Below are 27,219 nucleotides of genomic sequence, written 5' to 3'. Positions count from 1 at the left end.
GTGTAACAGCTAATAGGTTTAGGTTTAGTTTTAAGAGACTGTCAAAATGTTTGCCAAAATGGTTGTACCATTTTATATTTTTATCAGCAATATATAAGAATTCCACATTCTTGCCAACCCTTTGTATGGACCTTCTTTAAAAATTTTAGACATTTTCATGTGTGTACAATAGTATTTTATTGTGGTTCCATAATGCCTAATAATATGTAGTATCTCTTTATGTACTTACATTCCATGTGTATATATTTGGTAAAGTGTATGTTCACATTTTTTTTTTTGCTTCTTCCTTTTTGGTTTTTTTCTTTGCTTATTTTCTCATTATTAAATTTTAATAGTTTCTTTATATACTCTGGATTCAAATCCCTTATTAGATATGAGACTTGCCAGCATTTTCCCCTTGAGTTTTCTTTTTTGTTCTCATAACACTATCTTCCAAATAGCAGATGCTCTTAATTTTGATGGGGTCCAATTTATTAATTGTTCTTGTGCATTTGATTTTTGGGGCTTCATCTAAGATATTTTTGATAAATTGAATATTACAAAGATTTTTTTTTCTGTATTTTCATCTAAAAGTTCATAGCTTTTAATACTTTATTTTATATTTAAGTCAATGGTCCTATAAATGACAGAGCTTTAACCCAAGTCACTGTCATGCATAGCTGGACCCAGGGGCTTATATAAAATCATCAAGAAATGTTCTCCTTCTTTCTCTTGACACTTTTCCTTTTGTTTTAGCCTCATTTTTTCCTTCTGAAGATGACTCTCTTCTCCCTCTGTAGCAAGAGATAGTACGACAAATAACCCACTTTACTTTGTCCTTGCAGACCACAGTGGTAGAAAAAGCAAGAGTCCTTCCTGATGATTCCAAAAAAAAAAGTACTGAAACAGTTGCCATGATCCAAGGGTAGAGTCTTTTGCCATAGCTGGGCAGCATGATCACCTCTGGGGCTGGGGCTGGTAGGTTGGGTCAGGCCCAGTTGGTGCCCATTGAAATGTTCCTCAAAGAAAAAGGGGGCTCTCAAGAGGAGAGTTGCTGAACAACCCACCAAAAAATAGCCACTGTGTACATACCTACAATTCCTTGCCATTTTATAAGCAACTTGTTGGGTGGAAAATGACTAGAAATTCAGTTGTCATTAACTTTCCTTTATAATGTCAGTAGAATGAGCCATACATTTCACATGTTGTGGGTTATGTCCATGATAGTCATTTCTGTATATTAGGTATCAATTTGGAGTATCATCTGAAGAAATATACTACTTTGTGATGTTATCCTTAAATTAATATTTTTAGGATAAAGAATTATAGGATGAAAGAAAAGTCTAGGATAGAAATTAAAGAATAGAGAAAATGGGAGCATGGATATTACTGCAGAAAATGGCCAAACAGGAAAGTACTTGTGAGAAGTATTGCACCTCCGGGAAATTACAACTACTGGCATAAGAACAAACTATCTGAATAGTCTTTGCTAATACTGAGTCTTTTCTGCTTGCAAAAGAAGTACGAATGGTAAGAAACTGGGACATTTTTCAGACAGGCCTCAATGCATTTGTTCATTTACCTGTTGATGGGGTTTGGGGGTATTAATGAAGGATGTTAACAAATAATGATGGGCATGTTAGGTAATCATAATTGATTTGCCCATTGGGTCTGAAGAAAATTTTGCCTAACTTCTTTTTTGTCGACGGATTCATTTTTAATGTCATGTTGGATTCTATGGCTTACTGAATGTGTAATTGCCTATTTATGGATTCTGAAGAATTTTATAAAATGTATTTGCCAAACATTTTGAAAGCTTAGAACTTCTCCAAGGCAGAAGTTCTTTAGTGCTTTAGTGCTGCCCTGACAAAGATGGTAGCCACAGCCATGTGAATATTGAGCACTTGAAATGTGGCGAGGCTGGACTGAGATGTGCTGTCAGGGTAAAACACACACCAGATTTTGAAGACTTAGTAGGAAATAAAATTAAACATATCTAATTAATAACTTTTATATTGGTTAGACATTGAAATAATATTTTGTATATATTTTACATATAAATATACATTCATGTGTATGTGTAATTAATATCTTCATATGAAATACTTCTCAATTACAATTGGAAGAATGATGACTTTGTGGTGGAGAAATCTGGCACAAACTTGATCATGTGCCTCCTGCTGTGATGTCCTAGGAAGACCACAGCAGTATTTCTGTGGTTTTCTTGTGAAAGATACATGACCTAAGTCTGGATGTAGAAACACATCAGATGGAAAAAGGTGAACACATCCTTCATAAATAATTATGCTCTTTAAAACTCTTAAGGTTATGAAAAATAGGGCAAAACAGAGGAACTGTTTGAAGTTGAAGGAGCTTAAGAGACATGACAATTAATGCAATAGGAAATCCTGGATTGGATCCTGGATTACAAAGTTCAAAAAAAATGTATTTAGGGCACAACTGAGAAAATTTGGATGAGATTATAGCATCTGTTGATTGGACAGCAGTGTTGGGTGAATGCTGATATCCTGATATGGATGATTATATTCTGGTTATGAGAACTTTTCCCAGATTCCTCATCCTTTGCCCAGTGGTTTCATGGACAATGTGGCGATGGTAGCAGGAGAAGATGCTACATGTTTCCAATAACATGAACTTCCCTGCAGCAGTGCTGCCCACTGCCCAGATGAGTGCCCTGACTGCCGACAATGAGCAATGCTGAGACCCTGGAAAGAGGAACTGCCCTGCCTAGACCAGACAGATTTCTGGTAATGTTGTAATAATATTTTCTCCCTTCCTTCATGGAAGTGGTAAAGAATTGCCCTCACTGGAATAGATGCATATTGAAATATGGACTCCACTTCATATGCTTCTCATAGCATCAAATTATTTACATTTGCTGAGTTCTTATTCTCTGCTATCATACAATTACTACTGATGATGGAGCTTATTTTACAAAAAAAGAAGTGATGCGATGGGCTTCAGCTCATATTTATTGGTCTTGTGACATCCCACATCACCCAGAGGAACATGACCTCACAAGAAGCAGTTACTTCACCAACTGTGAGACCCTGAGGGGCTGGGTTTCTATCCTACAAGATGTATTAGATGCCCTGACCCAAGAGCCCTCCTACCCAGAATGCATGGTTCCATGTAGCAAGGATCATTGTGATGGTGGTGATGATGATGGTGAGGATGGTGATGGTGAAGGTGGAGGTGGTGATAATGAAGTGATAGTTATGTTGAGGATGATGAAGGTGATAATGATGGTGAGAATGGTAAAGGTGAACATGGTGATGGTGAGAATGGTGATGGTGGTGATTGTGATGGTGATGATAAGGATGGTGATGGCGAAGGTGGTGATGATAACAGTGATAGTTATGGTGAGGATAATGGTGATGATGATGAGGATGATGATGGTGAGAATGGTGATAGTGACGATGACAGTGATGGTAATGATGATAATGATGATGATTTTGAGGATGGGGAGGGTGACAATAATTATTATGGTGAGGATGGTGATGGTGAAGGTGGTGATAACGATAGTGATAGTTATGGTGAAGACGCTGGTGTTGATGATGGTGAGAATGGTGAGGGTAAGAATGGTGATGGCGATGATGATAGTGTTGGTGATTGTAAGGATGGTGATGGCGATCATGGTGATGCTGATAATGGTGCTGACTGGGCTATGAGGTAATGGAGGCAGAAAAATGGCAGTTTCTAGGAAGTATAGAGCCAGCTGGGAACTGCAAGGCAACCTTAGTGGGGGTGGAAGATGTCGGGCCTCTGCCTCATTTCTAGACATCTGGGGAAAGCTCACCCCTCACAGTAGTTCCAGGAACCCCTCCATCCAGCATTTCCTCCTCGCAATCAGCATGGAGCTTTTGGGGTGCAGAGAAGTGTCTTCTATTCTTGCGCTCTGTGGGAAGGGAAAAGGGGGAGTGGTATTTATGAACCCAGTATAATACAGTAGGGTCTCATCTAATATATTTTGGGAGAATTTTCAGCTGAAGAGAGCAAGCCTCAGAGAAGTCAGGTAACTTTATCTTCAATAACATCCAGGTGTGATTTATTGAACAGTTACTGTGTGCCAGGCAACATGCTGGGTTGTTCCTTATATGTTATCTCATGAAATCCTACAGCAACACAAGAAGACAGGCATAACTACCCCATTATAAAAATTGTGGTAAAATAAACTAAAAGTTACTGTCTAACTATGTTTAAGTTTACATTTCGGTGGCATTAAATACATTAACAATGTTGTGCAACCAATTTCCAGAATGCTTTTCATCTTGTAAAACTACAATTCTGTAACTCATTTAAAAACAACTCCCCAATCACCACCCTCCCCAGGACCTGGTAGCCACCATTTTCATGTCTGTCTCTATGGATTTGACTACTCTAGGTGCCTTGGAAAAGTGGAATAATACAGCATTTGTCTTCTTGGTCTGGCTTATTTTGCTCAACCTAATGTCCTCAATGTTCATTCTTGATGCAGCAGGTGTCAGAATCTCCTTCCTTTTCAAGGCTGAACACTATTCCACTGTATGCATAGACAGCATTTTGTTGATCCGTCCATCCATCCATGGACACTTGGGTTGCTTCCACCTTTTGGTTATTGTGGATGATGCTGCTCTGAACATGGTTGTGCAAGTATCTCTTCCAGGCTAGCCCCATTATACAGAAGCGCATAGAGAGATTCTGGGATGAGGGATGACCTGCCTGGGGCCTTTGGTGAGGTCCTGGTGGAGGATCTCCCAGACCTCAAAGGCAGAGTTCCTCTCCTCACCCCACTGCCTTTCTCAGGACCTGCCTCCTGCTCCACCACACAGTGCCCACTCCCTGGTACTAGACTTGCTAAGGCCGCTTGATCCCTGAAAATTCAGGGACAGGAACTGGTGAGCACAACTACAGTCACTCACTTCTCTGTCCCCTACTGCAGATTCTGTGCCAAACAATACATGATAATGACCTGCTTTCCACTCTTTCACCAGATGTGGACGAGGCACCTGCTGCATGCCAGGCATGTGTGGATACTGGATGGAGACCCCTGGGAAATGAGAAGATGTGAGCTCCTCAAGGCCAGGGGCATCCCTTTCACTTGCTGCTACCCTGTGAGGGATGGAGGGGAACCCTGAAGCATTGGAGAAGTGCATGAGTGACCTAGTTCAGATGATGATATCATAGTAACCCTGTTTATTCTCACCTACCATGTGCCAGGCATTACGCGATGTACTTTGCACACATTACCTGCTGTAAAGCTCAGAGACAACTGTAGGAGTGAATCTGTTATGCCTCCCACTTTACAGGGGAGGAAACTTATGCCCAGAGAGGTGAACCAGTCTTCCCCAGGCCTTGCAGCTAGTCTCTGGGATGTGGATCCAGGCGGTCTGACTCAGAGATCCCCTCATCCTCTTGGTTTTTGCCCCTGCAGCCCTCTGGCCTGTCCCCAGAGCCCTGTATCCTGCGCCACCCCGAAGATAACCTGGACATGGGCTTCAGCAAAGGAAGCAACCCCAGCACATCTCCATTTGATAGGGAGGAACCTCAGGCCCACCACAGGAGCCCTGGGCTTCAGGTGGTATAGGTGCTGGCTGAACCACAATGCACCCATGTTGGAGGATACACCCTAGGATGGACAGCAGCAGGAGGTCTCCCTGCCCAACACCTGGTAGTGGTACCTGAGAACAAAGGAGGAGAAGGAGGCTTTGGAAACAGGTGTGGAGAAGCCCAAGGAGGAAGAAGAAGTCTTGGACTATGGGCTGCTGGATGGCCTCAAGGAACCCATCCCAGAAAAGGAACTTTGAGACTTATACCAAGGGCTGAGATGAAAGTGCTCCCTATTTTCTATCCTGGAACTGCTGCAAACCTCGGTGTGACATCACAGGGCCTCATTTCCCTATTTGTAAAATGGGATTATATGGGGGTTCCAATGAGACACTGGACGGACAGCATTTTGAGAATTGTAAAAAATGTACAGTGAGGGAATTATTATCAATGGAGCATTGCTCTTCCAATAGTTAGTATTCTTTAGCAAATATTTGAAGGTAAAATATGATTTGTTGGGGAGGTTTGCAGCAGCTGAGACCCTCAAGAGTGTTTTCTGTCTCCGTTCAAAGCTGGCCTCTGACAGGGACCTTCTTGGTGCCACCCCTGGGCCCCTCATCCTTTGTGCAGGTTTCTCAGGGTTCTTATTTCTATTGCATCTTGTGGTTCCCTAGTGGATGGCGTGCTCCATCTTCACTCAGAGATAACTGCATCTCCTCCAGGCCCATGTCCCTTGTGCAGCACCCACTGCTCCCTCACCAGGATTCAAACCTTCTGTGACTGACCTCTGCTGACCTCCCTCATTCTTTCTGCTCCTCCAGTTCCATGCCTGTGCCCCTCAGTCCCGTGGCTCACACTCTCACCCAAGCTGTTCTCCATCGGGATTTCCTTGGCTCCCTTTTCTGCTCGGCAAATTTGTGTTCATCCTTCAAGCCCTGCACAGATGTCCTCCTCTCAAAGCCTCCCTGAGGTCACACAGTCCAGGAACAAGGTAGTCCTTGCTCCTCTGCAGCCTCTGGGTTTTGTGCCTTTATCACTTTGGTGTGACTGCCTGCCTCCTGCTGAAGGGAGGCATTTTGGCTTTACTCACCTCAGTATCTCCTGGGTCCAGCTGAGTGTCTGGCCTGACCCAGAATCCGTGCTCATCAAGGGTTTATAGTACTCACAAGGATCCAGGAATATTTTGCAAATAATACCACCCCCCCGCCAACGCTTCTCCAATGTTTACTTTCTCAGCTCCTTTACTCTTTGACATTCAAATTTCTAAATGGCCTGTATGTATTTACAAAGCCTGGTAAAACGCCCTAGGATTATGGATGAAATTCAGCTTTCCGGCAAATGAATCATTTGGCATTGGCTGAGTATCTGCTCTGTGCCAGATACTAAGCTGTGATCTCTAGAAAGAGACATGAACTACTGACACAGTCCTTGACCCTGAAGAGCTCAGAATCCAGTGAGCTTGATTTCTTGTAAGTTAGAGACAGAGTTCAGAGCAGAAGCTCAGGCAGGAGAAGAGAAGTAAAAGAGACACACCAGAGGCAGTGACTGCCACACAGCTGTCTGGGGACACTGAGTGCAGCAACAAATAGCTTAGGCTGCCTTGGCAGCCCACGAAGGTATCACGGTTTGCTATTGCAGCATCTCACTGATGCTTTTGTTATGCTGATCTCTGCAAAGCCCCTCTGTGCCCCAGCCCAGGATGGTGGCAGCCATGCTGTGGAGAAAAGGGCAGTGACCAGGACCACAGACTCAGAGCTTGCACCCTGGGCCACCTGCGAATGGGAGCCCTTCACATGTTCTCTGCCTCTGTGTTCAGGTTGGGGGTCCCGGCCAAGGAAGGGAGATGACCCCCATGCTGCGTCAAAAGGACCCACTCCTGGGAACAGACTATCTCTTCTTTCTGGGTAGTTTCTGCCTCTGCAGTGAGTGGTGAAACCAGACACATCCTCTCTGTTGGTGTGACACAAAGACAGGCGTTCCTGCTCGTGGGCTGAATCTTCAGATGAGGGGAGGTGTAGCACACTCCTGTGCTCTGCTGACTAAGGCAGGGACACATGTCACCCCATCAGAATGAGTGCCAGACCAATGGCTAAAATAAAATCATTTCCAATATTCAAAGGAGTCACCTTCATTCATCTACAAATACTTTTCCTTTTCTTTTCTTTCTTTCTTTTTTTTTTTTTTTGAGATGGAGTCTTGCTCTGTTGCCTAGGCTGGAGTGCAGTGGCATGATCTTGGCTCACCGCAACCTCTGCCTCCTGGGTTCAAGTGATTCTCCTGCCTCAGCCTCCGGAGTAGCTGGGACTACAGGGACCCACCACCACATCTGGCTAATTTTTGTATTTTTCATAGAGACAATGTTTCACTATATTTGCCAGGCTGGTCTTGAGCTCCTGACCTTGTGATCCACCCACCTTGGCCTCCTAAAGTGCTGGGATTACAGGTGTGAGCCACCGCGCCTGGCCCAAGTTTTTTTCTATAAAACGACCTATTGCACTCAGGGTAGGGTAAATGAGGCATCATGCCTGCTGGCAACATGGGCCCTATCTGGAAAGTGAGTGCCCACCACCATGGCACAGTGCTGTGCAGTGCCTGTGTGGTGCTGAATCTCAGGAGCAGCCCCCATCCTGTGAACCACAACTACAGGGACCTTAGACATAAGCAAAGACCTCTGGTGGCCAGGCCTGCCAGCAAGCAGATGCTAACCCAGTCCTGGGGGTCTGCAGGGAGGTCGGGCCAGTGGAGAGGTGGCGAGACCCATGTATGGTCTCCCGAACTCCTGTCCATGCTATGCAATGTGGGCGACCACACACCTGATCTGCCTGGGAGGGTCCTGGTGTGCCCACTGCCTCACTGAGTTATGAGGGGTGCTGCCTCTCACATCTCACCAGTATCTCATTTGAAGGACAAATTATGTCTTCCCTTCTCCATCCTGTGGACCTCTGTTTCCTCATGTGCAAGTGGGGGATGATGTGCTTACATGGTTATGCAGTGGGCATATCGATAGGATCCATCTGTCAATACCCTGCATCCAGTGACCACCTGGAGCACACCTGCAGCTTGCAAGCTGGGCTTCCTGCTGCAGGGAGGGGAGTAAGCACTGCCTGGAGCCAGGGAGCTTCTCTGAAGGAGGTGTTGGAAAGGACTTGTTCCAGAATTTGGGCTTGTATTGGGAGCTTGCGGGAGGGTTGAAAGACGCCTTTGCTCCAGGTTGGATGCTGTCAGAGGCAGGGTGGATTCTATCACATGGCATCTTCCCCAATCTTACCTAGAAGGAAGGAAGACAAGACCAAAGCTAACGCTGCAATTGACAAAGAGGTAGTGGTCATGACATAGACACAGAGGAGGGGGTGTGAGGTCACTTTTGTCCATGTTTTGCATGAGATGAGCCATGATAGCTACCAAGTGACCTTGCTTTGTCTTGACCCATCATGGTCACAGAGCGACATTGTCTCATGCTGACAACCTGTGCAGTTCAACAGGAGAACACCAATGCCTTGCCAGCAGTGGTTGCCGTCCTCCTAAGGCCTCGCTGCTCCTCCTCTGGGACCGACTGCTGACCGTGGGAGGTGTGGAGTGGGAGGGGAATATGCCGTGGGTTTTTTTTTTTGCAGAGCAAGGGCAGAGGACTCTGATGCCTTCAGCTCTGGCCATCCTGAGTGTTGTGATCTGCTTCCCCTGCTTCCTACACCACCCGGAATCCCACCACGCTGCTGCAGTCACTGCCAACACATAGTGCCTTCTAAGGGCCCCAGTGTCTCGGGGACACCCCCTCTCCCCTGGGAGGGAAGCAAGGTGCTCATGAAGGTCCCAGGTGGAGGTGCTGAAAGAGTGTGCAGGTGGCTTCTTGAGTGTCAAAGTCTGGGATTCCAGCTTTCAGCCTCAGGCTCCAGGTGTGTGTGCTGAGGTGGAATTTTATGCTCTCATTCACTCTCCTGTCTGGTCAGAGGAACTTGGGGCATTTCCTCTCTAGGGGAGGGAAAGGCCCTGGAGAGGTGGCCTTGCCCTGAACTGGGAAGGGGTTGGCATGGGAAAGCATGGGCCTGGGCTCTGCCTACTGCTTGCTGACAGCTTGGGCACAGCACAGCCCTCCCTGGGCTCCTGTCTCTTTTCTCTGTATGATTAGGTGGAGGTGGATGGGATTCTGCTTCTACTCCCAGTCCTTGGGCACCATGTCAGGTACTCACACACTTATGACCCCATCTGGTCCTTGGAACAGCACTGGGGGATGGATCTGTCAACCTCATGTTGCAAATGTTTGTTCTAAATCCCACACTCTGAAGTCAGAAATACCTGGGTTTGCCCTCAGCCACTGACGGTTGCTTGCTATGTGACCTTGGACAAGTCACTGCCCTTCTCTGAGCCTCAACACCCACATTTACACAGGGGAAGAATAATACCTCCCTCTTGGGCTGCTGTGAAGCAGAGCTAATGGGTACATTGCCTCAGGCACATTGCAGATGCTCAGGGTGTTGGTCTTTCCTTCCCTTTCTAGGTCTCCATTTCCTCATCTACACAGTAAGGAGCAACTCTATCCTGATTATAAATAAGACAATAGGTGAATGCACTCAGCAAGGCTGGGGGCAGGGATGCATAGAGAAGCTTCTTGCAAAGGTGAAGAATGTGTGCTCTGTGCCCCGTGCTGAGAGGCAGGTGAGAGGACAACAAGCCCAGCGACTGAGGCCTACAAAATGCCCCCTGCAGAGAGGGAGGATGAGCAGTGTTCTAAGGTGGGTGGTTGGCAGCATCCCCAGTGCTTGTAGGAGAAGCACGACTGCTTGTACTTGCTCAGGTGGGTGGTAGGTTAGGTTGTAAGGCATCTGCTGGGTATCAGATGTTGCACAAGCATCATCTCCGTGAATTCAATCTTTCCATCATCCCTGAGAGGTGGGCATTACAGGAGCATAGTGGGATTGAAACACAGGTCCTCTGAGCCTGTGCCTTTTCTACAAGGCAACTTGGTTCACAAGTAATAATAGGACCCAAAAATACACCCGCTATGCTGTGCTCACCTGATTTCATAACATCCTTGTGACCTGCGAGGTTTCTATACTGTCCTCATTTTATGGATGAGAAAACTGAGGCTCAGAGAGGCTGAATAATCTGCTCATCCTTCCAAAGATCTAAAGGGAAGAGAGGTGCTATAGCTGTGGGGCCTTCTATTCCTGGCAGGATGTGTGCAGTGCCCCAGGCCATTCTGACCCTACTGCAGGCAGGAGAAAGGGCACATGAACAAATCCAGCAGCAAGCTTCCACTGAGGGCCTCCCTGGCCTTTGCTTGCGCTAGTGCTGAGGGAGAAACAGCCTTGTTCCTTCACATAACATGGTTTCCTGTCGCCCCCAGGATAAAGGTCAGAGTCCTCAGGTCTGTGTTTGAGACTCTTCATGGTCTGCTCCCACCTGCATTTGCAGCCAAATTCTCCACTACCGCACCAGTGCAGCAGCCCTGGCCATCTGTCCCATCCCACCATCCTGCCTTGGCTCAAGCTGTTCCCTCTGTCCCATGCTATTCACACATAGAACAAGGAGAAGCTTGATAGAGGCTAGCCTGAATTTTCCATTTGAGAGCATTTTCAGCTTCTGGAAACAGACATTTCACCCAAAATTCCAGATTCCCTGCTTCTCTGAAAATACATACATACATACATACATACATATATACATACATACATACATAAATCTGCTTTTACTCTGCACTATTCTATTTTTTGAGACAGAGTATCACTCTTGTTGCCCAGGCTGGAGTGCAGTGGTGCGATCTCCGCTCACCGCAACCTCTGCCACCCGGGTTCAAGTGAGTCTCCTGCCTCAGCCTCCTGAGTAGCTGGGATTTACAGGCATGCACCACCATAGCCAGCTGATTTTCATGTACTTTTTTTAGTAGAGATGGAGTTTCACGATGTTGGTCAGGCTGGTCTCCAACTCCTGACCTCAGGTGATCCATCAGCCATGGCCTCTCACAGTGCTGGGATTACAGGTGTCAGTCACCTCGCTTGTCCAATCTGCACTATTCCTTAGTGTCAGACTATCTGAGCCAAACAATGTCTTTCTCATTTGGACGTGAACTTCAGGGTCTAATTTTTGTATTTTTAGTACACATCAGGTTTTTTTTTTTTTTTTTCCACAGAGTTTAATTCTTCTCACCCAGGCCAGACGGTGCAGTGGCATGATCTCAGTTCTATGCAACCTCCGCCTCCTGGGTTCAAGAGATTCTTCTGCCTCAGCCTCCAGAGTAGCTGGGATTACAGGTGTATGTCACCATACAAGGCTAATTTTTTGTATTTTTAGTAGAAACAGTGTTTTGCCATATTGGGAAGACTGGTCTCGAACTCCTGACCTTAGGTGATGAACCCTCCTTAGCCTCCCAAAGTGTGGAATTACAGGCATGAGCCAGAGCCTGGCCTCACCTGGCTCAATCTCTGTATATTTGAAGAGACAGTGTTTCACCGTGTTGGCCAGGATGGTCTTCATCGCCTGACTTCGTGATCCGCTGGCCTCACCTCAGCCTCCCAAAGAACTGGGATTAGAGGTGAGAGCCACCGCACCCACCCTCAATGTAGCTTATTATCAAAGTATTTACATAGAAATATTAATCAAACGGCACAAGCGCAGATCCGATTTTGGCCCCCTCCCAGTGAGATAGGATGGGCTCATCACATCTGGTGAGGCAGGCAGGGCCTCGCTGCAGCACAGAATGATCCCATAGGTCTCAAGGCGCAGCGTCAGCTGAAACTTCACTGATCCATCAGCCCTCTGCCTCCCTCCTCCTTCGAAAGAGCAGGGGCCTGCCCCGCTTCTAAAAGCCTTGGGGCTCCGGAAAGCCGACCGCGCTTTACAGGACACGTGCGGGCAGGAACAGGGGCGAATCCGAGGTGGAGACCATGAGACCACGCGTGGCACTGGCGTATCCCACAGCACATGGTGTGAATGTGTGTCACCGGAGGCATATCGGGAGACGGCGAAACAAACGGTGGTGTCCAGGTATGGGCCAGTGGAAGGCGGGAACAAGTGACCCTTCGGTCAGTGCCAAGGGAAATCAAAGAACACCTGGGATTCCGTGGGTGGGGGTCCTGTGCCTGACCCAAGCCAGGTTTTCAAATGCCTATCAGAGGAGCAAAGAAGTTTCTGCAGAATTCGCCCCACACCCAACCCTCCTCCTCCCTGGTAGCCCTGACGCAACTTCCCCTGCACCCAGCCCCAGCCCCAGACCCAGCCCCAGCCACAGCCCCAGCCCAGTCCCTCTGGTTCCCTGACATTCGTTTCGGCCACAACATCAAGGGAGTCAGTCCACCCAGGAGCAGAGGACAGGAGGTCCCTCAAGAATGAGACAGGAAGTACAGAGGAAATGCGACACCACCTGTCCTAGAAGACAAGGCCAGTCACGCTCGCCTAGCGCTCATTCTAGGCAATCCACCCACCCATGAGGAGAAACCTGGAGAACAAGGAAGCTTCCCGGTCTGAGACACGTATGGAAGCCAAGAAATCCAGGGTCATGAGACCTGCCCAATGAAGCAGAAAGACGTTTGGAGAGAGACACAATCATGACACGGATCTGCAGGAAGTGTGTCCCTGACGCACTGGGAAGTCATCTTTGTTGAAGACATTTGGCCAGAGCGAGAGGCATCCAGGCCCCTGAGAAACACGTGAGGCAGAGCAAGAGGAAGGATAGAGCAGAGGCCAGAGCCCCGGCAGGATACAGCGCCGTGCCACCGCCAGGGGCATAAGGGGAGGGGTTCCAAAAAGGTGGCTTGTCCAGAGAGGCCAGCATTCCAGGGACAGGGATTGTTGCCATCTCCCATTCCCGGCTTCTTCTTCTACACGGTATCGTGGTGTGGCTTCATTCCTCAGAGAAGAGCCGTGAAAAGATACAACCATCTTCTCTGATGTGGTTCTGCTCCCCTACTGCAGGACAAAGAGCTCCTGTGGGGCTCTTTTCCTTGGTTGCTGTGTGGTCATCTTGATCTTAGAAAAGAGGCAGCTCATGATGGGCATGAGATTTCAATTGCTCCGGGACCGATGCATCTCCTCACGTGGGCCAGGCCTTCACACACCCAAAGCGGATCCGCGGCGGCGAAAACGATTGACAACCGGCCTCATGACCCAGGCAGAGACGCAGAAAGAGGCTCAGCAAAGACAGGCCGACATGTCAGAAATCGCTTTGTGGTGCACAGGGCACATTCGTCCAAAGACACACACGCACAAGGGCACACACACACTAACCGACAGAGAGAGGGAAAGAAAGACACAGAGACTGAGAGACAGAGAGAGAAGAGAGAATGGGACACACACACACACACACACACACACACACACACACACACACAGAGTCATCCAGCAAAGGCATTGAAACACACCCCTCCAGGCAACGCCTGAGGCTGCGGGGTTCTGCTCTCGACGAGAACGACCCTCGGGTGAGAGAACAGCCCAGGGGCACGCAGGCCGACCTGTCCTCGAGATGACGGCGGCACGACTTTTGGGGAGACTCACCCCAACAGCGTCCGGGCAGGCCTGAGGCTGTGATGCCGTGCTGCTTCCCCCGGACTCCGCCTGGGGTTTCCACATCCTGGTCGGCCCTTTGCGACTCCTGGTATCCGGAGACGTTCCCGTAGACCCCGTAGAGATGTCAGGCCGGAGCCTCAGAGCCCCGCCACCCAAGCACTGCCGCGGAGGGCTCCTGCTTTGCCGAGCCTCAGGGACCGGTTTCTAAGACAACCGTGGGAAGCACTGTGACAGCAGGAGCCGCTCGCGCCTCGCGCATGCGCATTGGCTGGATCGAATCGCGCTCCGCTCCTGGCAGTCAGGCTGCGTCCCCTTTAAATAATGAACCCTCTGCAGGGCTGCAGCGAGGCTCCCGCTGCAGCCGCGGCGGCGTGTGGATACGGGGTCCAGCTTGGGACGCCGTGGGAGAGGGGGCCGCCGGTTCCCTGTCCCAGGGCCAAACCCCCAGCAGTCCCGCCCTCAGGATCCCCTTGAGCCGACTTCCACCGAGGGAAGGGGAGCTTCAGGACGCCTGCTGTGTTCTGGGGACTCCCGTTCAGATCCGATTTTGTCCCCCTCCCAGTGAGATAGGATGGGCTCATCACATCTGGTGAGGCAGGCAGGGCCTCGCTGCAGCACAGAATGATCCCATAGGTCTCAAGGCGCAGCGTCAGCTGAAACTTCACTGATCCATCAGCCCTCTGCCTCCCTCCTCCTTCGAAAGAGCAATGGCCTGCCCCGCTTCTATAAGCCCTGGGGCTCCGGAAAGCCGACCGCGCTTTACAGGACACGTGCGGGCAGGAACAGGGGCGAATCCGAGGTGGAGACCATGTGACCACGCGTGGCACTGGCGTATCCCACAGCACATGGTGTGAATGTGTGTCACCGGGGGCGTATCGGGAGACGGCGAAACAAACGGTGGTGTCCAGGTATGTGCCAGTGGAAGGGGGGAACAAGTGACCATTCGGTCAATGCCAAGGGAAATCAAAAAACACCTGGGATTCGGTGGGTGGGGGCCCTGTGCCTGACTCAAGCCAGGTTTTCAAATGCCTATCAGAGGAGCAAAGAAGTTTCTGCAGAATTCGCCCCACCCGCAACCCTCCTCCTCCCTGGTAGCCCTGACACAACTTCCCCTGCACCCAGCCCCAGCCCCAGCCCCAGCCCCAGCCACAGCCCCAGCCCCAGCCCCAGCCCCAGCCCAGTCCCTCTGGTTCCCTGACATTCGTTTCGGCCACAAGATCAAGGGAGTCAGTCCGAACAGGAGCAGAGGAGAGGATGTCCCTCAACAACGAGACAGAAAGTGCAGAGGAAATGCGACACCACGTATCCTAGAAGACAACGCCAGTCACGGTCGCCTAGCGCTCATTCTAGGCAATCCACCCACCCATGAGGAGAAACCTGGAGAACAAGGAAGCTTCCCTGTCTGAGACACGTATGGAAGCCAAGAAATCCAGGGTCATGTGACCTGCCCAATGAAGCAGAAAGACGCTTGGAGAGAGATACAATCATGACACGGATCTGCAGGAAGTGTGTCCCTGACGCACTGGGAAGTCATCTTTGCACAAGGGCACACACACACTAACCGACAGAGAGAGGGAAAGAAAGACACAGAGACTGAGAGACAGAGAGAGAAGAGAGAATGGGAGACACACACACACACACACACACACACACACACACACACACACACAGACACACACACACACAGAGTCATACAGCAGAGGCATTGAAACACACCCCTCCAGGCAACCTCTGAGGCTGCGGGGTTCTGCTGTCGACGAGAACGACCCTCGGTTCAGAGAACAGCCCAGGGGCACGCAGGCCGACCTGTCCTCGAGATGACGGCGGCACGACTTTTCGGGAGACTCACCCCAACAGCATCCGGGCAGGCCTGAGGCTGGAATGCCGTGCTGCTTCCCCCGGACTCCGCCTGGGGTTTCCTCATCCTGGTCGGCCCTTTGCGAATCCTGCCAACCGGAGACGTTCCCGTCGACCCCGTAGAGATGTCAGGCCGGAGCCTCAGAGCCCCGCCACCCAAGCACTGCCGCGGAGGGCTCCTGCTTTGCCGAGCCTCAGGGACCGGTTTCGAAGACAACCGTGGGAAGCACTGTGACGGCAGAAGCCGCTCGCGCCTCGCGCATGCGCATTGGCTGGACCGACTAGCGCTCCACTCCTGGCAGTCAGGCTGCGTCCCCTTTAAATAATGCCCCCTCTGCGCGGCTAAAGCGAGGCTCCCGCTGCAGACGTGGCGGCGTGTGGATACGGGGTACAGCTTGCGACGCCGTGGCAGAGGGGGCCGCCGGTTCACTGTCCCAGGGACAAACCCCCCAGCAGTCCGCCCTCAGGATCCCCTTGAGCCGACTTCCACCGAGGGAAGGGGAGCTTCAGGACGCGTGCTGTGTTCTGGGGACTCCCGTTCAGATCCGATTTGGGCCCCCTCCCAGTGAGATAGGATGGGCTCACCACATCTGGTGAGGCAGGCAGGGCCTCGCTGCAGGACAGAATGATCCCATAGGTCTCAAGGCGCAGCGTCAACTGAACCTTCACTGATCCAACAGCCGTCTGCCTCCCTCCTCCTTCGAAAGAGCAGGGGCCTGCCCCGCTTCTAAAAGCCCTGGGGCTGCGGAAAGCCAACCGCGCTTTACAGGACACGTGCGGGCAGGAACAGGGGCGAATCCGAGGTGGAGACCATGAGACCACGCGTGGCACTGGCGTATCCCACAGCACATGGTGTGAATGTGTGTCACCGGAGGCATATCGGGAGACGGCGAAACAAACGGTGGTGTCCAGGTATGGGCCAGTGGAAGGCGGGAACAAGTGACCCTTCGGTCAATGCCAAGGGAAATCAAAGAACACCTGGGATTCCGTGGGTGGGGGTCCTGTGCCTGACCCAAGCCAGGTTTTCAAATGCCTATCAGAGGAGCAAAGAAGTTTCTGCAGAATTCGCCCCACACCCAACCCTCCTCCTCCCTGGTAGCCCTGACGCAACTTCCCCTGCACCCAGCCCCAGCCCCAGCCCCAGCCCCAGCCCCAGCCCCAGCCCCAGCCCAGTCCCTCTGGTTCCCTGACATTCGTTTCGGCCACAACATCAAGGGAGTCAGTCCACCCAGGAGCAGAGGACAGGAGGTCCCTCAAGAATGAGACAGGAAGTGCAGAGGAAATGCGACACCACCTGTCCTAGAAGACAAGGCCAGTCACGCTCGCCTAGCGCTCATTCTAGGCAATCCACCCACCCATGAGGAGAAACCTGGAGAACAAGGAAGCTTCCCGGTCTGAGACACGTATGGAAGCCAAGAAATCCAGGGTCATGAGACCTGCCCAATGAAGCAGAAAGACGTTTGGAGAGAGATACAATCATGACACGGATCTGCAGGAAGTGTGTCCCTGACGCACTGGGAAGTCATCTTTGTTGAACACATTTGGCCAGAGCGAGAGGCATCCAGGCCCCTGAGAAACACTTGAGGCAGAGCAAGAGGAAGGATAGAGCAGAGGCCAGAGCCCCGGCAGGATACAGCGCCGTGCCACCGCCAGGGGCATAAGTGGAGGGGTTCCAAAAGGGTGGCTTGTCCAGAGAGGCCAGCATTCCAGGGACAGGGATTGTTGCCCTCTCCCATTCCCGGCTTCTTCTTCTACACGGTATCGTGGTGTGGCTTCATTCCTCAGAGAAGAGCCGTGAAAAGATACAACCATCTTCTCTGATGTGGTTCTGCTCCCCTACTGAGGACAAAGAGCTCCTGTGGGGCTCTTTTCCTTGGTTGCTGTGTGGTCATCTTGATCTTAGAAAAGAGGCAGCTCATGATGCGCATGAGATTTCAATTGCTCCGGGACCGATGCATTTCCTCACGTGGGCCAGGCCTTCACACACCCAAAGCGGATCCGCGGCGGCGAAAACGATTGACAGCCGGCCTCATGACCCAGGCAGAGACGCAGAAAGAGGCTCAGCAAAGAGAGGCCGACATGCCAGAAATCGCTTTGTGGTGCACAGGGCACATTCGTCCAAAGACACACACGCACAAGGGCACACACACACTAACCGACAGAGAGAGGGAAACAAAGACACAGAGACTGAGAGACAGAGAGAGAAGAGAGAATGGGACACAAACACACACACACACACACACACACACACACACAGAGTCATCCAGCAAAGGCATTGAAACACACCCCTCCAGGCAACCCCTGAGGCTGCGGGGTTCTGCTCTCGATGAGAACGACCCTCGGGTGAGAGAACAGCCCAGGGGCACGCAGGCCGACCTGTCCTCGAGATGACGGCGGCACGACTTTTGGGGAGACTCACCCCAACAGCGTCCGGGCAGGCCTGAGGCTGTGATGCCGTGCTGCTTCCCCCGGACTCCGCCTGGGGTTTCCACATCCTGGTCGGCCCTTTGCGACTCCTGGTATCCGGAGACGTTCCCGTGGACCCCGTAGAGATGTCAGGCCGGAGCCTCAGAGCCCCGCCACCCAAGCACTGCCGCGGAGGGCTCCTGCTTTGCCGAGCCTCAGGGACCGGTTTCTAAGACAACCGTGGGAAGCACTGTGACGGCAGGAGCCGCTCGCGCCTCGCGCATGCGCATTGGCTGGATCGAATCGCGCTCCGCTCCTGGCAGTCAGGCTGCGTCCCCTTTAAATAATGAACCCTCTGCAGGGCTGCAGCGAGGCTCCCGCTGCAGCCGCGGCGGCGTGTGGATACGGGGTCCATCTTGGGACGCCGTGGGAGAGGGGGCCGCCGGTTCCCTGTCCCAGGGCCAAACCCTCAGCAGTCCCGCCCTCAGGATCCCCTTGAGCCGACTTCCACCGAGGGAAGGGGAGCTTCAGGACGCCTGCTGTGTTCTGGAGACTCCCGTTCATATCCGATTTTGTCCCCCTCCCAGTGAGATAGGATGGGCTCATCACATCTGGTGAGGCAGGCAGGGCCCCGCTGCAGCACAGAATGATCCCATAGGTCTCAAGGCGCAGCGTGAGCTGAAACTTCACTGATCCATCAGCCCTCTGCCTCCCTCCTCCTTCGAAAGAGCAATGGCCTGCCCCGCTTCTATAAGCCCTGGGGCTCCGGAAAGCCGAACCCGCTTTACAGGACACGTGCGGGCAGGAACAGGGGCGAATCCGAGGTGGAGACCATGTGACCACGCGTGGCACTGGCGTATCCCACAGCACATGGTGTGAATGTGTGTCACCGGGGGCATATCGGGAGACGGCGAAACAAACGGTGGTGTCCAGGTATGTGCCAGTGGAAGGGGGGAACAAGTGACCATTCGGTCAATGCCAAGGGAAATCAAAAAACACCTGGGATTCGGTGGGTGGGGGCCCTGTGCCTGACCCAAGCCAGGTATTCAAATGCCTATCAGAGGAGCAAAGAAGTTTCTGCAGAATTCGCCCCACCCGCAACCCTCCTCCTCCCTGGTAGCCCTGACACAACTTCCCCTGCACCCAGCCCCAGCCCCAGCCCCAGCCCCAGCCCCAGCCCCAGCCCCAGCCCAGTCCCTCTGGTTCCCTGACATTCGTTTCGGCCACAACATCAAGGGAGTCAGTCCGAACAGGAGCAGAGGAGAGGATGTCCCTCAACAATGAGACAGAAAGTGCAGAGGAAATGCGACAGCACCTATCCTAGAAGACAACGCCAGTCACGGTCGCCTAGCGCTCATTCTAGGCAATCCACCCACCCATGAGGAGAAACCTGGAGAACAAGGAAGCTTCCCTGTCTGAGACACGTATGGAAGCCAAGAAATCCAGGGTCATGAGACCTGCCCAATGAAGCAGAAAGACGCTTGGAGAGAGATACAATCATGACACGGATCTGCAGGAAGTGTGTCCCTGACGCACTGGGAAGTCATCTTTGCACAAGGGCACACACACACTAACCGACAGAGAGAGGGAAAGAAAGACACAGAGACAGAGAGACAGAGAGAGAAGAGAGAATGGGAGACACACACACACACACACACACACACACACACACACACACACACACAGAGAGTCATACAGCAGAGGCATTGAAACACACCCCTCCAGGCAACCTCTGAGGCTGCGGGGTTCTGCTGTCGACGAGAACGACCCTCGGGTGAGAGAACAGCCCAGGGGCACGCAGGCCGACCTGTCCTCGAGATGACGGCGGCACGACTTTTGCGGAGACTCACCCCAACAGCGTCCGGGCAGGCCTGAGGCTGGAATGCCGTGATGCTTCCCCCGGACTCCGCCTGGGGTTTCCTCATCCTGGTCGGCCCTTTGCGAATCCTGCCAACAGGAGACGTTCCCGTCGACCCCGTAGAGATGTCAGGCCGGAGCCTCAGAGCCCCGCCACCCAAGCACTGCCGCGGAGGGCTCCTGATTTGCCGAGCCTCAGCGACCGGTTTCTAAGACAACCGTGGGAAGCACTGTGACGGCAGAAGCCGCTCGCGCCTCGCGCATGCGCATTGGCTGGACCGACTAGCGCTCCGCTCCTGGCAGTCAGGCTGCGTCCCCTTTAAATAATGCCCCCTCTGCGCGGCTGCAGCGAGGCTCCCGCTGCAGCCGTGGCGGCGTGTGGATACGGGGTCCAGCTTGGGACGCCGTGGCAGAGGGGGCCGCCGGTTCACTGTCCCAGGGACAAACCCCCCAGCAGTCCGCCCTCAGGATCCCCTTGAGCCGACTTCCACCTAGGGAAGGGGAGCTTCAGGACGCGTGCTGTGTTCTGGGGACTCCCGTTCAGATCCGATTTGGGCCCCCTCCCAGTGAGATAGGATGGGCTCACCACATCTGGTGAGGCAGGCAGGGCCTCGCTGCAGCACAGAATGATCCCATAGGTCTCAAGGGGCAGCGTCAACTGAACATTCACTGATCCAACAGCCCTCTGCCTCCCTCCTCCTTCGAAAGAGCAGGGGCCTGCCCCGCTTCTAAAAGCCATGGGGCTCCGGAAAGCCGACTGCGCTTTACAGGACACGTGCGGGCAGGAACAGGGCCGAATCCGAGGTGGAGACCATGAGACCACGCGTGGCACTGGCGTATCCCACAGCACATGGTGAGAATGTGTGTCACCGGAGGCATATCGGGAGACGGCGAAACAAACGGTGGTGTCCAGGTATGGGCCAGTGGAAGGCGGGAACAAGTGACCCTTCGGTCAATGCCAAGGGAAATCAAAGAACACCTGGGATTCGGTGGGTGGGGGTCCTGTGCCTGACCCAAGCCAGGTTTTCAAATGCCTATCAGAGGAGCAAAGAAGTTTCTGCAGAATTCGCCCCACACCCAACCCTCCTCCTCCCTGGTAGCCCTGACGCAACTTCCCCTGCACCCAGCCCCAGCCCCAGCCCCAACCCCAGCCCCAGTCCCAGCCCAGTCCCTCTGGTTCCCTGACATTCGTTTCGGCCACAAGATCAAGGGAGTCAGTCCACCCAGGAGCAGAGGACAGGAGGTCCCTCAAGAATGAGACAGGAAGTGCAGAGGAAATGCAACACCACCTGTCCTAGAAGACAAGGCCAGTCACGCTCGCCTAGCGCTCATTCTAGGCAATCCACCCACCCATGAGGAGAAACCTGGAGAACAAGGATGCTTCCCGGTCTGAGACACGTATGGAAGCCAAGAAATCCAGGGTCATGAGACCTGCCCAATGAAGCAGAAAGACGTTTGGAGAGAGATACAATCATGACACGGATCTGCAGGAAGTTTGTTCCTGACGCACTGGGAAGTCATCTTTGTTGAAGACATTTGGCCAGAGCGAGAGGCATCCAGGCCCCTGAGAAACACGTGAGGCAGAGCAAGAGGAAGGATAGAGCAGAGGCCAGAGCCCCGGCAGGATACAGCGCCGTGCCACCGCCAGGGGCATAAGGGGAGGGGTTCCAAAAGGGTGGCTTGTCCAGAGAGGCCAGCATTCCAGGGACAGGGATTGTTGCCATCTCCCATTCCCGGCTTCTTCTTCTACACGGTATCGTGGTGTGGCTTCATTCCTCAGAGAAGAGCCGTGAAAAGATACAACCATCTTCTCTGATGTGGTTCTGCTCCCCTACTGCAGGACAAAGAGCTCCTGTGGGGCTCTTTTCCTTGGTTGCTGTGTGGTCATCTTGATCTTAGAAAAGAGGCAGCTCATGATGGGCATGAGATTTCAATTGCTCCGGGACCGATGCATCTCCTCACGTGGGCCAGGCCTTCACACACCCAAAGCGGATCCGCGGCGGCGAAAACGATTGACAACCGGCCTCATGACCCAGGCAGAGACGCAGAAAGAGGCTCAGCAAAGACAGGCCGACATGCCAGAAATCGCTTTGTGGTGCACAGGGCACATTCGTCCAAAGACACACACGCACAAGGGCACACACACACTAACCGACAGAGAGAGGGAAAGAAAGACACAGAGACTGAGAGACAGAGAGAGAAGAGAGAATGGGACACACACACACACACACACACACACACACACACACAGAGTCATCCAGCAAAGGCATTGAAACACACCCCTCCAGGCAACCCCTGAGGCTGCGGGGTTCTGCTCTCGACGAGAACGACCCTCGGGTGAGAGAACAGCCCAGGGGCACGCAGGCCGACCTGTCCTCGAGATGACGGCGGCACGACTTTTGGGGAGACTCACCCCAACAGCGTCCGGGCAGGCCTGAGGCTGTGATGCCGTGCTGCTTCCTCCGGACTCCGCCTGGGGTTTCCACATCCTGGTCGGCCCTTTGCGACTCCTGGTATCCGGAGACGTTCCCGTGGACCCCGTAGAGATGTCAGGCCGGAGCCTCAGAGCCCCGCCACCCAAGCACTGCCGCGGAGGGCTCCTGCTTTGCCGAGCCTCAGGGACCGGTTTCTAAGACAACCGTGGGAAGCACTGTGACGGCAGGAGCCGCTCGCGCCTCGCGCATGCGCATTGGCTGGATCGAATCGCGCTCCGCTCCTGCCAGTCAGGCTGCGTCCCCTTTAAATAATGAACCCTCTGCAGGGCTGCAGCGAGGCTCCCGCTGCAGCCGCGGCGGCGTGTGGATACGGGGTCCAGCTTGGGACGCCGTGGGAGAGGGGGCCGCCGGTTCCCTGTCCCAGGGCCAAACCCCCAGCAGTCCCGCCCTCAGGATCCCCTTGAGCCGACTTCCACCGAGGGAAGGGGAGCTTCAGGACGCCTGCTGTGTTCTGGGGACTCCCGTTCAGATCCGATTTTGTCCCCCTCCCAGTGAGATAGGATGGGCTCATCACATCTGGTGAGGCAGGCAGGGCCCCGCTGCAGCACAGAATGATCCCATAGGTCTCAAGGCGCAGCGTGAGCTGAAACTTCACTGATCCATCAGCCCTCTGCCTCCCTCCTCCTTCGAAAGAGCAATGGCCTGCCCCGCTTCTATAAGCCCTGGGGCTCCGGAAAGCCGACCGCGCTTTACAGGACACGTGCGGGCAGGAACAGGGGCGAATCCGAGGTGGAGACCATGTGACCACGCGTGGCACTGGCGTATCCCACAGCACATGGTGTGAATGTGTGTCACCGGGGGCGTATCGGGAGACGGCGAAACAAACGGTGGTGTCCAGGTATGTGCCAGTGGAAGGGGGGAACAAGTGACCATTCGGTCAATGCCAAGGGAAATCAAAAAACACCTGGGATTCGGTGGGTGGGGGCCCTGTGCCTGACCCAAGCCAGGTTTTCAAATGCCTATCAGAGGAGCAAAGAAGTTTCTGCAGAATTCGCCCCACCCGCAACCCTCCTCCTCCCTGGTAGCCCTGACACAACTTCCCCTGCACCCAGCCCCAGCCCCAGCCCCAGCCCCAGCCCCAGCCCCAGCCCCAGCCCCAGCCCCAGCCCAGTCCCTCTGGTTCCCTGACATTCGTTTCGGCCACAACATCAAGGGAGTCAGTCCGAACAGGAGCAGAGGAGAGGATGTCCCTCAACAATGAGACAGAAAGTGCAGAGGAAATGCGACAGCACCTATCCTAGAAGACAACGCCAGTCACGGTCGCCTAGCGCTCATTCTAGGCAATCCACCCACCCATGAGGAGAAACCTGGAGAACAAGGAAGCTTCCCTGTCTGAGACACGTATGGAAGCCAAGAAATCCAGGGTCATGAGACCTGCCCAATGAAGCAGAAAGACGCTTGAAGAGAGATACAATCAGGACACGGATCTGCAGGAAGTGTGTCCCTGACGCACTGGGAAGTCATCTTTGCACAAGGGCACACACACACTAACCGACAGAGAGAGGGAAAGAAAGACACAGAGACTGAGAGACAGAGAGAGAAGAGAGAATGGGAGACACACACACACACACACACACACACACACACACACACAGAGAGAGAGTCATACAGCAGAGACATTGAAACACACCCCTCCAGGCAACCTCTGAGGCTGCGGGGTTCTGCTGCCGACGAGAACGACCCTCGGGTGAGAGAACAGCCCAGGGGCACGCAGGCCGACCTGTCCTCGAGATGACGGCGGCACGACTTTTGGGGAGACTCACCCCAACAGCGTCCGGGCAGGCCTGAGGCTGGAATGCCGTGCTGCTTCCCCCGGACTCCGCCTGGGGTTTCCTCATCCTGGTCGGCCCTTTGCGAATCCTGCCAACCGGAGACGTTCCCGTCGACCCCGTAGAGATGTCAGGCCGGAGCCTCAGAGCCCCGCCACCCAAGCACTGCCGCGGAGGGCTCCTGATTTGCCGAGCCTCAGGGACCGGTTTCTAAGACAACCGTGGGAAGCACTGTGACGGCAGAAGCCGCTCGCCCCTCGCGCATGCGCATTGGCTGGACCGACTAGCGCTCCGCTCCTGGCAGTCAGGCTGCGTCCCCTTTAAATAAAGCCCCCTCTGCGCGGCTGCAGCGAGGCTCCCGCTGCAGCCGTGGCGGCGTGTGGATACGGGGTCCAGCTTGGGACGCCGTGGCAGAGGGGGCCGCCGGTTCACTGTCCCAGGGACAAACCCCCCAGCAGTCCGCCCTCAGGATCCCCTTGAGCCGACTTCCACCGAGGGAAGGGGAGCTTCAGGACGCGTGCTGTGTTCTGGGGACTCCCGTTCAGATCCGATTTGGGCCCCCTCCCAGTGAGATAGGATGGGCTCACCACATCTGGTGAGGCAGGCAGGGCCTCGCTGCAGCACAGAATGATCCCATAGGTCTCAAGGCGCAGCGTCAACTGAACCTTCACTGATCCAACAGCCGTCTGCCTCCCTCCTCCTTCGAAAGAGCAGGGGCCTGCCCCGCTTCTAAAAGCCCTGGGGCTCCGGAAAGCCGACCGCGCTTTTCAGGACACGTGCGGGCAGGAACAGGGCCGAATCCGAGGTGGAGACCATGAGACCACGAGTGGCACTGGCGTATCCCACTGCACATGGTGTGAATGTGTGTCACCGGAGGCATATCGGGAGACGGCGAAACAAACGGTGGTGTCCAGGTATGGGCCAGTGGAAGGCGGGAACAAGTGACCCTTCGGTCAATGCCAAGGGAAATCAAAGAACACCTGGGATTCGGTGGGTGGGGGTCCTGTGCCTGACCCAAGCCAGGTTTTCAAATGCCTATCAGAGGAGCAAAGAAGTTTCTGCAGAATTCGCCCCTCACCCAACCCTCCTCCTCCCTGGTAGCCCTGAAGCAACTTCCCCTGCACCCAGCCGCAGCCCCAGCGCCAGCCCCAGCCCCAGCCCCAGCCCAGTCCCTCTGGTTCCCAGACATTCGTTTCGGCCACAACATCAAGGGAGTCAGTCCACCCAGGAGCAGAGGACAGGAGGTCCCTCAAGAATGAGACAGGAAGTGCAGAGGAAATGCGACACCACCTGTCCTAGAAGACAAGGCCAGTCACGCTCACCTAGCGCTCATTCTCGGCTATCCACCCACCCATGAGGAGAAACCTGGAGAACAAGGAAGCTTCCCGGTCTGAGACACGTATGGAAGCCAAGAAATCCAGGGTCATGAGACCTGCCCAATGAAGCAGAAAGACGTTTGGAGAGAGATACAATCATGACACGGATCTGCAGGAAGTGTGTCCCTGACGCACTGGGAAGTCATCTTTGTTGAAGACATTTGGCCAGAGCGAGAGGCATCCAGGCCCCTGAGAAACACGTGAGGCAGAGCAAGAGGAAGGATAGAGCAGAGGCCAGAGCCCCGGCAGGATACAGCGCCGTGCCACCGCCAGGGGCATAAGGGGAGGGGTTCCAAAAGGGTGGCTTGTCCAGAGAGGCCAGCATTCCAGGGACAGGGATTGTTGCCATCTCCCATTCCCGGCTTCTTCTTCTACACGGTATCGTGGTGTGGCTTCTTTCCTCAGAGAAGAGCCGTGAAAAGATACAACCATCTTCTCTGATGTGGTTCTGCTCCCCTACTGCAGGACAAAGAGCTCCTGTGGGGCTCTTTTCCTTGGTTGCTGTGTGGTCATCTTGATCTTAGAAAAGAGGCAGCTCATGATGGGCATGAGATTTCAATTGCTCCGGGACCGATGCATCTCCTCACGTGGGCCAGGCCTTCACACACCCAAAGCGGATCCGCGGCGGCGAAAACGATTGACAACCGGCCTCATGACCCAGGCAGAGACGCAGAAAGAGGCTCAGCAAAGACAGGCCGACATGCCAGAAATCGCTTTGTGGTGCACAGGGCACATTCGTCCAAAGACACACACGCACAAGGGCACACACACACTAACCGACAGAGAGAGGGAAAGAAAGACACAGAGACTGAGAGACAGAGAGAGAAGAGAGAATGGGACACACACACACACACTCACACACACACACACACACAGAGTCATCCAGCAAAGGCATTGAAACACACCCCTCCAGGCAACCCCTGAGGCTGCGGGGTTCTGCTCTCGACGAGAACGACCCTCGGGTGAGAGAACAGCCCAGGGGCACGCAGGCCGACCTGTCCTCGAGATGACGGCGGCACGACTTTTGGGGAGACTCACCCCAACAGCGTCCGGGCAGGCCTGAGGCTGTGATGCCGTGCTGCTTCCCCCGGACTCCGCCTGGGGTTTCCACATCCTGGTCGGCCCTTTGCGACTCCTGGTATCCGGAGACGTTCCCGTGGACCCCGTAGAGATGTCAGGCCGGAGCCTCAGAGCCCCGCCACCCAAGCACTGCCGCGGAGGGCTCCTGCTTTGCCGAGCCTCAGGGACCGGTTTCTAAGACAACCGTGGGAAGCACTGTGACGGCAGGAGCCGCTCGCGCCTCGCGCATGCGCATTGGCTGGATCGAATCGCGCTCCGCTCCTGCCAGTCAGGCTGCGACCCCTTTAAATAATGAACCCTCTGCAGGGCTGCAGCGAGGCTCCCGCTGCAGCCGCGGCGGCGTGTGGATACGGG

General features: G+C 53.5%; 1 protein-coding gene across 5 annotated transcripts; it reads right to left on the bottom strand.

Annotated features, from left to right (window-relative positions):
• Positions 1–310: 310 nt before the first annotated feature.
• LOC134738688 (uncharacterized) lies at positions 311–18,476 on the bottom strand. Of its 5 annotated transcripts, XM_063655984.1 has the most exons (3): positions 18,302–18,474; positions 8,507–8,794; positions 311–3,898 (listed from the first exon to the last, which is right to left on the bottom strand). In XM_063655984.1, the coding sequence occupies exon 3, from the start codon at positions 3,782–3,784 to the stop codon at positions 3,143–3,145; it is 642 nt and encodes a 213-aa protein (XP_063512054.1). In that variant the 5' UTR covers positions 3,785–3,898; positions 8,507–8,794; positions 18,302–18,474; the 3' UTR covers positions 311–3,142. The 5 variants fall into 5 exon arrangements, with proteins under 5 accessions (XP_063512054.1, XP_063512056.1, XP_063512058.1 ...); XM_063655986.1 differs by lacking the exon at positions 8,507–8,794 and having other exon boundaries at positions 18,302–18,476; XM_063655988.1 differs by lacking the exons at positions 8,507–8,794; positions 18,302–18,474 and adding an exon at positions 15,875–16,063.
• Between the last annotated feature and the right edge of the window lie 8,743 nt (positions 18,477–27,219).

This window comes from Pongo pygmaeus, chromosome 19 (genome assembly GCF_028885625.2).
Source record: "Pongo pygmaeus isolate AG05252 chromosome 19, NHGRI_mPonPyg2-v2.0_pri, whole genome shotgun sequence".
Classification (NCBI taxonomy): domain Eukaryota; kingdom Metazoa; phylum Chordata; class Mammalia; order Primates; family Hominidae; genus Pongo; species Pongo pygmaeus.
This window is presented reverse-complemented; position numbering and strand designations above follow the sequence as displayed.